The sequence below is a fragment of the Eublepharis macularius genome, chromosome 19 (genome assembly GCF_028583425.1).
Source record: "Eublepharis macularius isolate TG4126 chromosome 19, MPM_Emac_v1.0, whole genome shotgun sequence".
NCBI classification, from domain to species: domain Eukaryota; kingdom Metazoa; phylum Chordata; class Lepidosauria; order Squamata; family Eublepharidae; genus Eublepharis; species Eublepharis macularius.
Window position 1 is genome coordinate 22,915,086 of NC_072808.1, and position 13,507 is coordinate 22,928,592.

The following is a 13,507-nucleotide window of genomic DNA, read 5'->3' on the forward strand; positions in this document are numbered from 1 at the left end:
ACACAACTCCCATTAAGCACCCTCAAAATATCTGTAAAACAGACCTCAGCCTAGAAGCAGGCCATTAAAACAGCTAAAATGATTTTAAAAGCTTTTAGTTAAAAGTCAGGGGGGTGGGATAAATGTTTTGGCCTGGCAGCTAAACCACAGCAGGGAGGGCACCAGGAAAGCCTCTAAGGGGGGAGGTGCCACCACTGAAAAAGCTCTGTCTGTAGCTGCAACCCACCTCACCTCTGATGCGGAGGGCAGGGACAGCAGGGCTCGAGAGGCCGATCCCACTGTGGGCCCCCCTTCACTTCTGTTTGAACTTTTTGGGAAGGCATACAGGAAGGAGCTTGTCAACTGGGAGACATCCCCTGCCTTCCAGATGGTGCAGTTCAGGACTTTCGTGCTCTAACTGGCCATGGTGTAGCTTCAGTTGTCAAGGAGAGCAAGGCAGTTAAGCCATTGAGTCCTGAGGCAGGAGGACGATGGGTAGGACCATTCAGCGCTACAGGTGGGGAACATTACTTTGGAAATGTTCCATGTCAAAAAACCTTCCCTCAACAACAACAAAAGCCTAACGCAACAGTGAGAAAGGCTTTACCCAGACCTTTCCCTGCTGCGCTAGATTTCTATTTGCAGGGTGTGCTACATTTTTAAACACAGGAGAGAATTCAAAAATAGTATTCCCATGCACAACTAACTAAAGCAATACAGAATATAGTTCCACCCCAGGATTTTACCACCTCAATTGGCAGAATATGTTGTCCGGAGTGAAGTGAAGAAACGGCTGACGCTTGTAGATTATTAGTGTTCATCTATACGTGTGATGCAGCCTACCTAGCAACAGTATTTAGTCCAGATTAACTAGGGTGATTACATTCATGCAATAGGTAAATTACTGGAATTAAAAAGGACATTTTAAAAAGGATAATTCACAAACAAGTTGCAGAGTACCACGACAAGACATTGGGGTGGGGTGGAAACATTTTAACCCACCAAAGGCAACACAAGTTCCTGCCTGCAGCTGATTCTTACCTTTCCTCTCCACCAGCAGGATCACACCCCCAGCTCGCGTGTGCTCTTGTAAGACAGTCTCCACTTCTTCGGGCCGCAGATCCCGGACATCTGCTCCATTCACCTTGGCAATGATGTCTCCTTCCTCCAGCAAAGGGCACCTCTGTGGGTCCCATATCTTCACAACCCGAGCCCCCGGCCTGCCCCCGCTCAGACACCCCACTCCAAACCATGGCCCAGAGGGGCTGTGGGGCAAGGGAACCGGGGTGAGGCGGCTACACGTTGCTCTGCGATGCACGTGTCTCTCAGCACGATCCTCTTCATCTCCCAGGCAAGCTTTGGTGCAGCAGTGAACGTTGAGTCCACGAAGCCTCCGGGATGGGGGTGGACCAGCTTCTTGGCCACAGGCTGGGCCCCGGGGAATGGTGGGGCTGGGGGGCACCCCACCATAAGTTGGTGGAGGGTGACGGGGCAAGAGAGGCTCCCCATCAGAGAGGCAGGAACAAGGTGACTGCCGGTGGGTGTATTGGAGGATGCAGTTCCCATCAACCACAACGACGACATTCACTGCAGGATGGAAAAGGGGGGAGGGGAGTGACCTTTGCCTCGAATGGCAGTGCCCGTTAGAGGCAAGACTGGGGCTGAAAGAAATCTAGTCCCAAAAAATGCCTCTCAAATTTCTCTTGTAAATTGTGATACTCCAAATGTTCTCTGGACATCTGTTTGTCCAGTATTTGATGTATACATTTAACATCCTGTGATATTTGATAGGTTTCATCAAATGGTATTTAGTACCTGGCGGCATTCAATAGCGAGCATGCAATTGTGTTTAGCATTTGGCAATACTTGATGGTTAGCAAGCAACAACCTATCAATCATGTTTAGACACAGGCTTGGACAGCATTTACATGAGTGCAACGATGGATGCCCATGGAGCATGCCTTTCTTGGCTCTCTCCTACCACAGTAGCCCAAAATGTTCTCTGAAATTCTGTCCTTCCCTAGGAGCAGGATTTTGAGGTGTGTTTGGGGCTGCTGTGGGAGGGTAAGCCAGGAATGTCGTGCTCCATGGGGGGACGTCCTTCCCCCTGCAGATACACAGCCCTGGATCCAACCCATAATTTTTATTTTAGAGTTGACATTTAAGATATAATAACATTTGATAGAAAGCATGTAACAGTATTTCGTATTAGTGGTATTAGACAGTTTGTGAGATTTCACATTTGTTAAAACTGTATTACTAACATGTTTTGTGAGCTGTTTTGATGGCACAATAGGTAGTTGTTGGTTCTGTAGGTGATACATGTGTAAATATAGAAAAAATGCCTACCAAAGCAACAAGAAGATGCTGGCAAGTCTAAACTATGTGAAATTCAAGCAAACATTTCACATTCATAATGTGAATTCCAATGCTGAAATTGAAATTCACAATACAAGTGGAAAAAATTGGCAATTTTAACACGTTTCAAATATCCATTTCAGCTCTAGCCAAGAAAAAGTGCACTGCTACAGAAGGCAAGACCAAAATGCACGGCTGTTAACTGGTTCCTTTCAAACATTTAGGAGTAAAAACATTCTCCCTAGAGTAGTTGTGGGGTCAAAGATTCCTAACAACAGCAAAACAGAATAAGAGTTGTGGATCAACAGATTTACAAATCTGATGGGGCTCTATAAATCCAAAGAAATATTTGCCCTAACCTGAAAACTTCAGGCATTTTTCTCCTCCTTGGGAGCATTCAGGTCAGGATGGTATATGCACCTGGGTCCGGGATGACATAATATAGAGTCAATTTCCCCTGTTGGGTAGGATTGGTAGAAGTTTTGTGCCATACTTGAAGACAGGGTGAAACAGCCCCCAGTTAAACTGAAATAATGACAATATACTTGTAACAAACAAAGGATCCCAAGCAGAAATATAAAGGCTTGGGGGAATAAATAGAAAAAGTAATTTTTCCGCCCTCAGGACTTTTTTTTCGATCTTTCCAACAGAAAAAAATGAATTTGAAGAGAAATATTGAATACAAACTCCTAAGTAATATTAATTCTTCCAATGGAAAAAAATGAAATTTTAGGGGGCGGGGGACACTGAATAAAAGCTCTTATGTAATATTTAACTCAATATATATTTAGCTCAGTATCCAAAGCTGCAGATAAACCTTAATGTCGGGATTGCAAAAACACATTTCAATATCTAATTCATAAAGCTTCTATTCTTTTCTTCAAAACTGATGGTTTCCATTTACAACTGTTATCTTTTCCTAATTATCAGATGCCAACAACTCTTTCATTAATAAATAGTGCAATTTTATATGCTACCAAAGTTTTAACATAACAAAATAAGTTTAGGTTAGATAAGAAAGTCAAGTATTGCATGAATTTCAATTTCCTTCCGAAATCTGGTTTCTTTCTGGAAAAAAAGCCCCAAATGCTTTTCTCCCATGTCTTCATAATTTCCAGAAAAAAACATATCTCCAGTCCTAAAAGAGGTGATTAAAGAAGACCAGGGTACATTGACCTGAGGAAGATCTAAAATTATTCTGGCCTTCTCATGATTTTTATTCAGCAAGAATAAACATTCCAAATCATTTTAAGGGTTCCCTCTCTTTTCATGCATTTAAAGGGAACAGAACTACAATCCCAGCAGTTACACCAGGTTGTTTGTGTGTGCGCGTGCGCGCGCATGTGTGTAACTGCAGTGGCCAGAGAAACTGGAACTCCAATAACATAGTAAACCTATAGTACATACAACCTAACCATATTCTAAGGCAGCAGAGGGCTATTTTGACAACTCGGGGGGAGAAAAGGCAACAGGTAAATTTATGAGCATGCAGGCCCCACCCCCATACATAAGATCACAAATGTTAGTTGCCTACAAAGGGTTTTCTGAGGCTTTCCTGTCCACACTTGCTGTTATCAGTGACCCCCAAGGGAAAAAGAAAAGCAAAGGCGATTTTTAGCCGTCATTGTTGACTTTTACAAGCACATCCTAGTACCAGTCTATAAAAAGATGTTCTTGTTCTATTACAACAAACTGGTTGAATATTTTCACAACGATAGAGAAGCAGAAATCTCGAGTCAGCCTCCCAAGGCGGCGTCCACCTGCAGGAGAGCCTCCAAGTCTAAACTCCCCCCACCCCCCAATATCCTGCAGCTCGCCATATTCTCAAAGGGCTCTTCTGCTTTCTGCCCTGTAGCCTGAATGGCAAGTGAAGCTTTGGCTGGGACTTCCCCCCTGAGTACTTCTGCTACTCAGTTTTGACACACAGAAAGGGAACCAAAAAGCTGAGGAGCCTCAAGAGATGCCGCTGCTGCTGCTGCTGCTAAAGACACTGGCAGAGGAGGAGATTAAAGAGCCTTTTCCCAAGTGGGACCGGCTCAGAAGGCAAAGCCGAATTCCCTGGCCCCTGCTAAAAAGGGGGTTTCCGCTCAGACCCCTCCCCAAACCTCGGGCCCTCCTACGGACACCCCCAACCCCCCCCCCCCACTCCACCTGCAGACTCACCTCCGGCAGCCGGGGCCGCCTCCGTTGCCGGAATACGAGCTTTGCAGGCCACCTGGGGGCTTTGTCGGGTACTGCAGCTTTGGGAAGGGGACAGCAAAGAGATGACAATAATGTTGCGGAAAGGGCGACCCTTCCTCCCGCCACCCCGTCCTCTCTAGCTGCAGGGCAGAGAGCAGGACTAACCTGATCCCGCAGGGCTCGATTCGCTCCGATCCCCAGTCGTGCGCGTGCGGGCCAGCGCCCCCCATGGCTCCCCCGCAGTCTGCACAGCCAGGAACTTCACTTCGGGGGCCCAAGCTGAGCCCTCCCCATCCTACAGGGGGGCTTTGCAGGGCCCCCAGGGGTTGCCTCACTTTGTCCTGCCAGAGGAGACAATGAAACAGTTCAAAGTCAAATACAGATAAGTAAGGCTTGCAGGGTGGCACTCCACACAAGATGCTCACGCTCAAACTGGCCCAAACTCACGGTGCACGCACGGAGGCCTTCTCCAGCAACAGGCCTGCATAACTTGAACCCCACTGCCTGTGTCTTAGTGGAAGCCTTACAACCTGTTTTAGCAGTCCCAGCAAGGCAGCCATAAAAAGAGGCTGAGCAGACCAAGGGCCACCAGATCGGGCTGGTGGACTCAAAAACTATCAAATATGGGACATGCAGCTCCTCAGGTAAGGGGGCTGATGTTCTCCCCTGCTGCGCTATCACCAGAAAAGGTCGGGCAGGGTCTGGGGGGAAATGAGCATCAAGGCAGAAATCCAACCTGCTCTGGGATCCAAATTTGCTCTTGGAAATCCATTCGTCTCTGCCAGATCTTGCTCAATGAGATCAGCCCTGATCCCAGCAAGAAAGAGGAGGGGGAGTGGTATGATATGGCATATGGGACCAACTCTAACGGCTATAAACTTGGCCACGCAAGGGCCAGTCACTACCAGCCATGCACCACTGGTGCTTCAGCTACGGATGGGCCCGGTTTGGCTTAGGGGGACCACCCCCTGGGTAGGATGCTAGCACTGGCTGGATCCAAAGGAGCACATGGGGAAATCAGCGAGACAAATGAAACTTTCTGGCTTCCCTCCTCTCCTTGTAACCCACTGTACCACGCTAAACATTGTCCTCGGTGGACCTCAGCAATAGGATGGGGTGTGATGTAGAGGTCAGCAGTGTCAAGGGAATAACTGGTAAAAACTGCCCCCCGCATCTACTGGCAGAAGTTCTTTTATGGGGTGGAAAAATATGTTTGGATCCAAGCAAAAATTTAGTATATATTTTATTAATCTAATCTTAAATGCAGGGCCACCTATTCACTTGGCACTTTACAGAGCTTCCTACGCAACACAAGACTGTCTCTGCCCTCAATGAGAAAGACTGAGGGTAGCCAGGGAAGAAAGTTCTACTTGTCTTTTTGATTTTATGGATGATGGGTTGGATCCAGAATCCATCGGAGGAAAGTGCTGACAGTTGCAGATCTTGCCTTGCTGTAGCATAGTGGTTAAGTGGCTGGGTTGCAAATCAGAACTCTGCTGGTTCGAAACCCACTATCGCCCTGAGCTCAGCAGGTGGCCTTGGGGAAGCTGCTCCAACCAACCCCAGCTCCCCAGCTGTATTGCAGGGATGATAATAACAACGTCTTTTTTCACCACTTCGAGTGGGCACCAATTTGTCCAGAAGGGCAGTATATAAGCACACTGTTACTATAATTGTTGTTGTAATTACTACTACTAACCATAATTCCCAGGGCTGCAATTCCCCAAAAACATGAAGAGTGCACAGATAATGAAGGGGGGAAAGCAACAAGAGTAATTTTATCAGCTTTGGGGGTTACTGGAGTCTGGAGGAGGAGAGGATGAGGGGGGAGGGAAGCAGAGCTGGAGTCAGGGGTGGGGGCAGCAGTAGGGAAAGAAAGAGGGGGGGAGAAGCAGAGGCCAATGGGGAATGGGATTTCCCCTCCCCGTCATGAATCCTCGCAGTCCGTTCCTAAGGGAAGGAAGCATTTGGGGACAAAGATCCTCCCCCCCCCGCCCCACATTGGCCTGGTGCCCCTGCAGATGGGTCCCATTATGACCAGCCACACCCCTCCTCCAGAAAGCAAATGTGGGAGGGCAACACACCGCTTGTGCCCTCTCCCCCAGACCTGCCAGGAGTTCCTTCTAATGAAGGTAATGAAGGTTGGATATTTCCTACGGATCAAAGACTAACTTTTAGCTAGTAATTGACAAAGAGGAACCCACAGTGGCAAACCAGGGCCGTTTCCACGCGTCTTACCTGCCTGAGGAACATCGCGCGAAAGACTGGGAAGACACCGTCTTCTCGTGCGAAATCGCACCAGAAAGACGCTTGTATCCAGGAGTTTTGTGTGATTTGCACAAAACTCCTGGATAACAGCATCCTCCTGGCGCAATTTCGCGCGGGAAGACGGTGTCTTCCCAGTCTTTCGCACGATGTTCCGCAGGCAGGTAAGATGTGTGGAAACGGCCCATTATTTCCAGTTCCATCATGAGCTCCTATATCAGTTTATCCCTGTCACAGATACGACTTTCTTCAACTGTTCTACTGAGAATCTGATATTTACCGATCTCCGGAAACATTCCTACCATGGAAAACGTCATCTGGCCCTGAGGGAAAACCCAAAGGAACCCTTGCTCTGAAAGTTTAGCCGCCTATTCATTTTTGTCATGTATCTTTTTTATGATGGTGGAACCATATGCCTGGTGGAACACTGTCTGCGGAAACTCCGGCCCATCCAGACATACTATCCTTTCATAGGGCTTGTAAGACAGAGTTGTTCCGCCAGGCATATGGTTGAGGCTGGTGTGTAGATGCGACTCCCTGCCAGCCTCCTGTCTGGGGTGGTGGTGGTGGTGGTATTGTGACCCCCTCCGAGCTTTCCATCAGACTAGTTGCTCTCCCCACCTCCCACCCCTTGAATGTCAACAGGGCAGGGCAGATTTGGGGGGCTACCACCATTGTTGTATGAACTGAGTTTTATCATCGAATGAACTGTTTTATGTATGTTTTAATGTGTCTCCCGCCATGGGGAGAGTGGACAAAAGATCGAATAAATGAAATGAAAGGAACGCTGGACTCACTGACAAACAAGAACAGGAGGGGCAAGACATGAGAAGCCCGGCTGCTGTGACCTACCAGGCTGCTGAGCAGACCTTGGCGCTGCTAGCGTTTGTCCCAGGCCTGGCCAATCCAGAGGTGCCATAAGGGCTGCCAAGCCCACAGATGGATACACGTCCCCGTCCTCTTCTGTGCCCGAAGGCTCAATCGCCTCAACGCACACACTCCATACATCTTCACCTAGCCCTGGCTTATGGTTCACACACAGATGCTTTCTGAAATTCTCCAATTAATAAACAAGAACCATTAACTCAATGCACACTGTGAAAAATGTCAAGATCCCTGTGGTGAAAACTCTTGACTCGGCCATTTATTGTGTTTTATTTTATTTTAAAGACAAGGGCTCATATCATGAGTAATTTTAGAGTCTAGAAATTCTGTACGTTCCAACTGGCCTATCAAAAGAGATCTAATGAGGGCAGGAAGCTGAAATAACTTTGGAAAGCTCAGGATATAAAAAGTGTGTCAGCCACACCCCGAGAGTCTGGAAATTCTGTTGAGGCAGTTACCAATCCAAAGAGGACCACTGGAGCAAAATTCTTGTTCCACAGTACAGCGTGGGAGGCTGAGGACCACCCCGTGAATTGAGGAGGAGTTCTGGACTTGGCTGGTTCAGGCTGCAAGTAGGGAATTATCAGAAAGAAAACCTGCATGTCAAGAAGCTCTCTGACCGGGCTTCTTTCTGGTGAGGGTAGGTAGGGAGAGGAGAGTGCAAATATTTACTAGCAGAAGTGGTATGAACAGATATGAGGGGGAGCACACTGTGAAATCACAGTATTTTCTGTATTCTATTTCTTTCTGAACCATGTTCGAGGAGACATGCAGCAGGTGATGGCTTTGATAAGATTAACATTTGAGGTAGTATAACAGAGTGGGTAGAGCCAAGAACCAGGCAGTCCTTCATTCAAACATGGCCACTAATTGGCCTTAAACCCCTCCCCGCTCTGGCATACAAAAATACTTTTTTTCTACATTGATGTTGTTAAGATTACTCAAAGTGCAACAAGTGAAGTCAGGGGTAAATTCAGTAGACTTTGAAGGACAAAACACTGCTTAGGACTGCAATATATTATGTTTGTGAACACTCTGAAGTACTGGACAAATGTAAAATATTTTTACAAGGTACAAAGGTACAATCTTTTCCAGGTTACCCAGATCTTTTAAACTAAAAAATGCACGTTGTTACACCAACAGTCTTTGGTCCACGACAAAGATTCTGCTCATTTTGTGCCATGGGTAGTTGGGTAGTTTGACTCACAGGACTCTTGATGAAGAGCTAAGTGTAACTAGAAAACCTGCATGGATTTGGACAAAACCCACAGCTAATACAAAAGGAGCCGAGTCAGTCCGGACCACTCATCCTTTTGAAAAACCCGACTTCTTTTGTGGGGAAGCCACAGCAGCCCAACTGCGCGCCCTCCCCTCTGACTCCGGGGCCGCCCCTTCCCGGGGCCGGAGCAGCTCCGGGGGGTTCCGGGCGCGCTTCCCTGGCCCAGCGCCGGGCCTCCCCTGCCGAGTCACGCCGCCGGCGGAGCCTCTCGGAGGGCTTCACGGCTGCGGCCTCCAGCCCGCCTTTCTCCGCGGGGCTCAAGGCGGGTCACTCCGCAGGAGCATCCCCGGGCCGTCCCCGCCCGCTCGCCCGCCCGGGGGTTTCGCAGGCGCCCCGCGGGGCTCCGGGCGGGGCCGCGGGAAGAAGCGAGGCGGGCCGCGCCCCGGGGGGCGCCGGGCCTTGAGCCAGGGGAGAGGCCGGCCGCAGCCTGGCCCGGCCCGGCCCGCCCGGGGAGAGGCGCCTCCGCCGCCCCGCCGCCGCCCCGGCCTGCAAAGCGCGCCCTCCCTCCGCCCGCCTTACCTGCGGGGCCGCCGCCGCGCCGCACGGGGACCCGCGGCCGCCCTCGCCTGCTCCTGCTGCCGGCAGCCGGCCGTGCTGGGACGGGGCGGGCCGAGCGGAGCGGAGCGGAGCGGAGGGCCGGCCGCGCTCTGGAGCCGCCCCGAGGCCGCGCGGGCCGCCGCCTGCAGGGGCCGCTGGCGCCTCGCAGCCGGGGGCGGCGCGGCGGGGCTCGGTGGGCCTCCCTGGCCGCCGCCGCCGCCGGGCCCTGCTCCGAGGGTTGCGCTGCGCGGGCAGAGGAGCGGCGGGTCGGGCGGCGGCTGCGGAGCGCGGGGAGCAGCCCGCGGAAGGAGGTCGGGCCGGAGCGGGGCGCGGGCGGCTGCTCTCGGGGCCGCGAGGCTGGCGCAGGGGACGGTCCTCGCCCTCGCCGGGGCAGCGCAGCGTCGGGCAGTGGCCGGGCGCGCTCGGGGGACGCGCTGGCAGCTCCGTGCCCGGCTCCCCGCGGAGGCTCCCGGGCTCGGCCCGGCCCCCCTCGGGAAGAAGCAGCGCGTCTCCCCCGTTTCACTGCATTATATCACCATCTTGTACTATTGTCCGTGCTTTTCTTGCCTGTCCTCTAATTAGGTTGGTTGTATGTACGGGTCGTTAATTGTACAGTTTTCAGAGTCTCCGCAAGGAAGCAATGTGGACTAGAAACAAAAATGAATGAATGATCAATGGGTCTGCTTTGAAGCAGTTGCGCTATAAATGGAGGTAACACTGCCTTACTGTGCTAGTTTGTTTGTTTATTTGCATTATTTACTGTTGGCCTTTCTCGCCGCAGGGAATGCATGGTTTTGGGCACCTCTTGGTTTTGCCCATTTGCAGGGCGCCCCTGCAGAAGGCCCTGCCTTAGGGAGCGAGGCAGCCCAACGTGGATATAAGGGACCAAGGCCATGAAGGGCTTTGTATGTGATGGCCAAAAACTTGAACCGGGCCCAGTAACGGATGAGCAGCCAATGGAGAGACTGCCGAATGGGAGTAATGGGCACGCTCTGCCCAGCTCCTGGTCATTCCTGCGCTGCAGCGTTCTGCACCATCTCCTGGCACAGTTAAGATTCCCAAATTGGCGTTTCCTTCTGATGTGTAGCCCAGTAGGGCTGCGCCAGCTCGCACGAGGATCACCCAGTGAATCAGTCTGGAATATTTGATGTACTTAATTCGTGGTGTAATGGTGAGAGTGTTGGACTAGAATCTGGGAGAACCAGATTCAAATCTCTGCTCTACTGCAGAGCTGAGTGACCTTGGGCCAGTTATACACCTTCAGACTGACCTACCTCACCAGGTTGTTGTGAGGATGAACTGAAGAATAATGATGCAAGTCACCTTGGGTTCCCATTGAAGAGAAAGGTGGGATATAAAGGAAGTCAATAAGATAAAGATACCCAAGGGGGCTCCTAATAAATCATTAAAATAGCTAATTTCATAAGTCTATCTGTATCCAGCACTTTGTTGTCGCACCGTGCACTGCAAGACTGGCACAAAGGAAAGTATATTTACTGACAAAGCAGTAAGAAGAGCCCTTGAATAAGATGAGGGGTCTGCCCAGTCCAGCATTATGTCTCACATAGTTGTCAGCTAGTTATTTTAAAAATCCAGATGAGTTAGCCGTGTTGGTCTGTAGTAGCAAAATAGAAGAGTCCAGTAGCACCTTTAAGACTAACCAACTTTACTGTAGCATAAGCTTTCGAGAATCACAGTTCTCTTCGTCAGATGCGAAGACCCTCCATGCATCTGACAAAGAGAACTGTGATTCTCGAAAGCTTATGCTACAGTAAAGTTGGTTAGTCTTAACGGTGCTACTGGATTCTTATATTTTACTCTAAAAAGGCCGACGACAGGGTATAGAGGCTGAGGCCTCCCCCCGAAGTTTCCTTCTGGGTCTGGCATTTTCAGAGGTTCCCTGTCTCTGAATGTGACTGGTTAGTAGCTTATCCTTTATAAATGTCCTAATTTATCTGACCCTTCACCAGTGCCCAAGCATCATTTTTTTTGACCCAGTACAAACTTGTAAAACGGGGTCTGCACACTCCCCAACATCACAATCTCCCATCCCATGCATTCAGTATTACAAACCATGAAAATAATTTTCTTTAGTTATGAAATTACTGTGACATATTCCACATTTCTGAAAAATGCCTGCTTTTGCAACTACAATTCCGAAAAGTTAGCTAACTATTTTGGAACTTTTCGTCACCAAAAACGGATTATCCTGTTAATGTCTTTTTAAAAATAATCTAATGAACAGATGTAGCTTCAAAGATTAGGCCAATTAACTTAATGCTTTCCTTTTCTGGCCTTTTTCATTGCAAAATCATGAACTAGCCCTCCAAAGTCAATTTCTCTTGCAAGCTCACAGTCAATAGACAAGAGAGCTAGACGGCATAATCATTCTTGCATCTTTGAAGACACCTGCAGTTTTTGATGGGTGTTAGCTTGCTGAAACGTCTTTCAGCCAGTTTGGTATAGTGGTTAAGAGCATGGGACTCTTACAGAGCAATCCTAAGCAGAGTTACACCGGTCTAAGCTCATTGAAATGAATGGGCTTAGACTGGTGTAACTCTGCTTAGGATTGCACTGTTAATCTGGAGAGCCGGGTTTGATTCCCCACTCCTCCACTTGAAGCCAGCTGGGTGACCTTGGGCAAGTCACAGTTCTCTGGAACTCTCTCAGCCCCACCCACCTCACAGGGTGATTGTTGTGGGGTAATAATAACACTTTGTAAACCGCTCTGAGTGGGCATTAAGTTGTCCTGAAGGGCGGTATATAAATTGAATGTTATTGTTGTTACTATTCTTCCACAGCCGCTAGCAGTATGCAATGAATCCGTAAGGCTATGCACACGTTACTGAAAATTAGTTGTCACAGACTCAGTCTCTGCATTGAAATTGTTTTCATGTTGGTTTTGTTCATCTGCTTCCCTGGTTACTGTATTGTTGCCTGATTTCAGAAAGGCCTTGTCGGACATGAAAAAGCAGAACGCTGGTTGGTTTCCTTTAGCTTCTGTTTGTTTTCTCTTTTTTTGCTCCCTTACGTTTCTGGCTGCCTGATTTGTACTTATAGCCACCACCAGACACGGAAGCAGGGACTGTGCGTGAATTAGACACTAGCTCTCATTTTTGGGGGGGCCTGCAAATCCGACCAAAAACAGCCACAGGCTTTGCTCCCACTGTCTTCTGGTGCTTTGCTCTACCCTTCCCACCAGGCATCCCTCCTGCCTATGCAAAGGATCTCTGGAACTGGGAGATTTTGGTACGATAGCCCTGGGAGGCCCAGCAGTTCATAATGTTGCTTGAGACTGCTGCTCTAATGCTGCTTCTGGTTGGCTCCAGAGGATCTGGACAATAGATACAACGGCATATCCTCAGACGTAGTCTACAGTTTATCTTCATTTTTCCCCTCATGGTAATAAGGATTGCAGCTAGGTTTCCCAGGTGCCTGCTGGTGGTGGGCAAAATCCCAGCAGTTTGCCCTAATCCAGCGATCAGCGGGAGGTGGTAAGCCACCCAATCTAGCACCAGCCACCAGCCAGCAACCTGGGCAGTTTGTGGAGGTCAATTCTGGTGCGATCCAGAAACGCTGTCATCACACCATGGCTGTGTGAGCAGTGAGTACGCCCCCTCCCCACTGGGAGCCTCTGGAGACCTGGCAACCTTAATTGCAGCCTGGTCCTGCCCTCCCCCTCCCGCAGACATCCTGGCCCCCCTAAAGCAACCCCTTTTCCTCGCCCTTTGCTGATAAGAAATGTAGGCCTGTGCAGCTATGCCCCCTTCTGACATCATTCCTCTGGTTCTCCAGCAGAGGGCAGCCAAAGTGCATCTCTGAACTAGGACTGAAGAAAGCCGCTCCCCATGGACAACAAAACGAATGGGCTGGTTGCTTAGGACACCAAAACACAGTGCCTGAGAAACTCAAGTCTCTTGTAGTATTGTGAAGACCAACACGATTTTCCGTGGTCTAAGCTTTTGTGAGTCAAAGCTCACTTCATGAGATATATAGAGAGAGAATAAAGGTCCATCATTCCTT

The 13,507-nt window shown here is 49.4% G+C and overlaps 1 protein-coding gene across 1 annotated transcript in view; it reads right to left on the reverse strand.

Annotated features, from left to right (window-relative positions):
• LOC129346546 (uncharacterized) overlaps positions 1-10,379 on the reverse strand; it is a 37,447-nt gene extending 27,068 nt beyond the window's left edge. The window contains exons 1-5 of the mRNA XM_055003887.1: positions 10,245-10,379; positions 9,467-9,973; positions 4,684-4,859; positions 4,501-4,577; positions 1,021-1,566 (exon numbers count right to left, since the gene is read on the reverse strand). Coding sequence (XP_054859862.1) covers positions 1,021-1,566; positions 4,501-4,577; positions 4,684-4,859; positions 9,467-9,973; positions 10,245-10,379 — 1,441 coding nt within the window. The remainder of the gene's footprint in view (positions 1-1,020; positions 1,567-4,500; positions 4,578-4,683; positions 4,860-9,466; positions 9,974-10,244) is intronic.
• Positions 10,380-13,507: the final 3,128 nt, after the last annotated feature.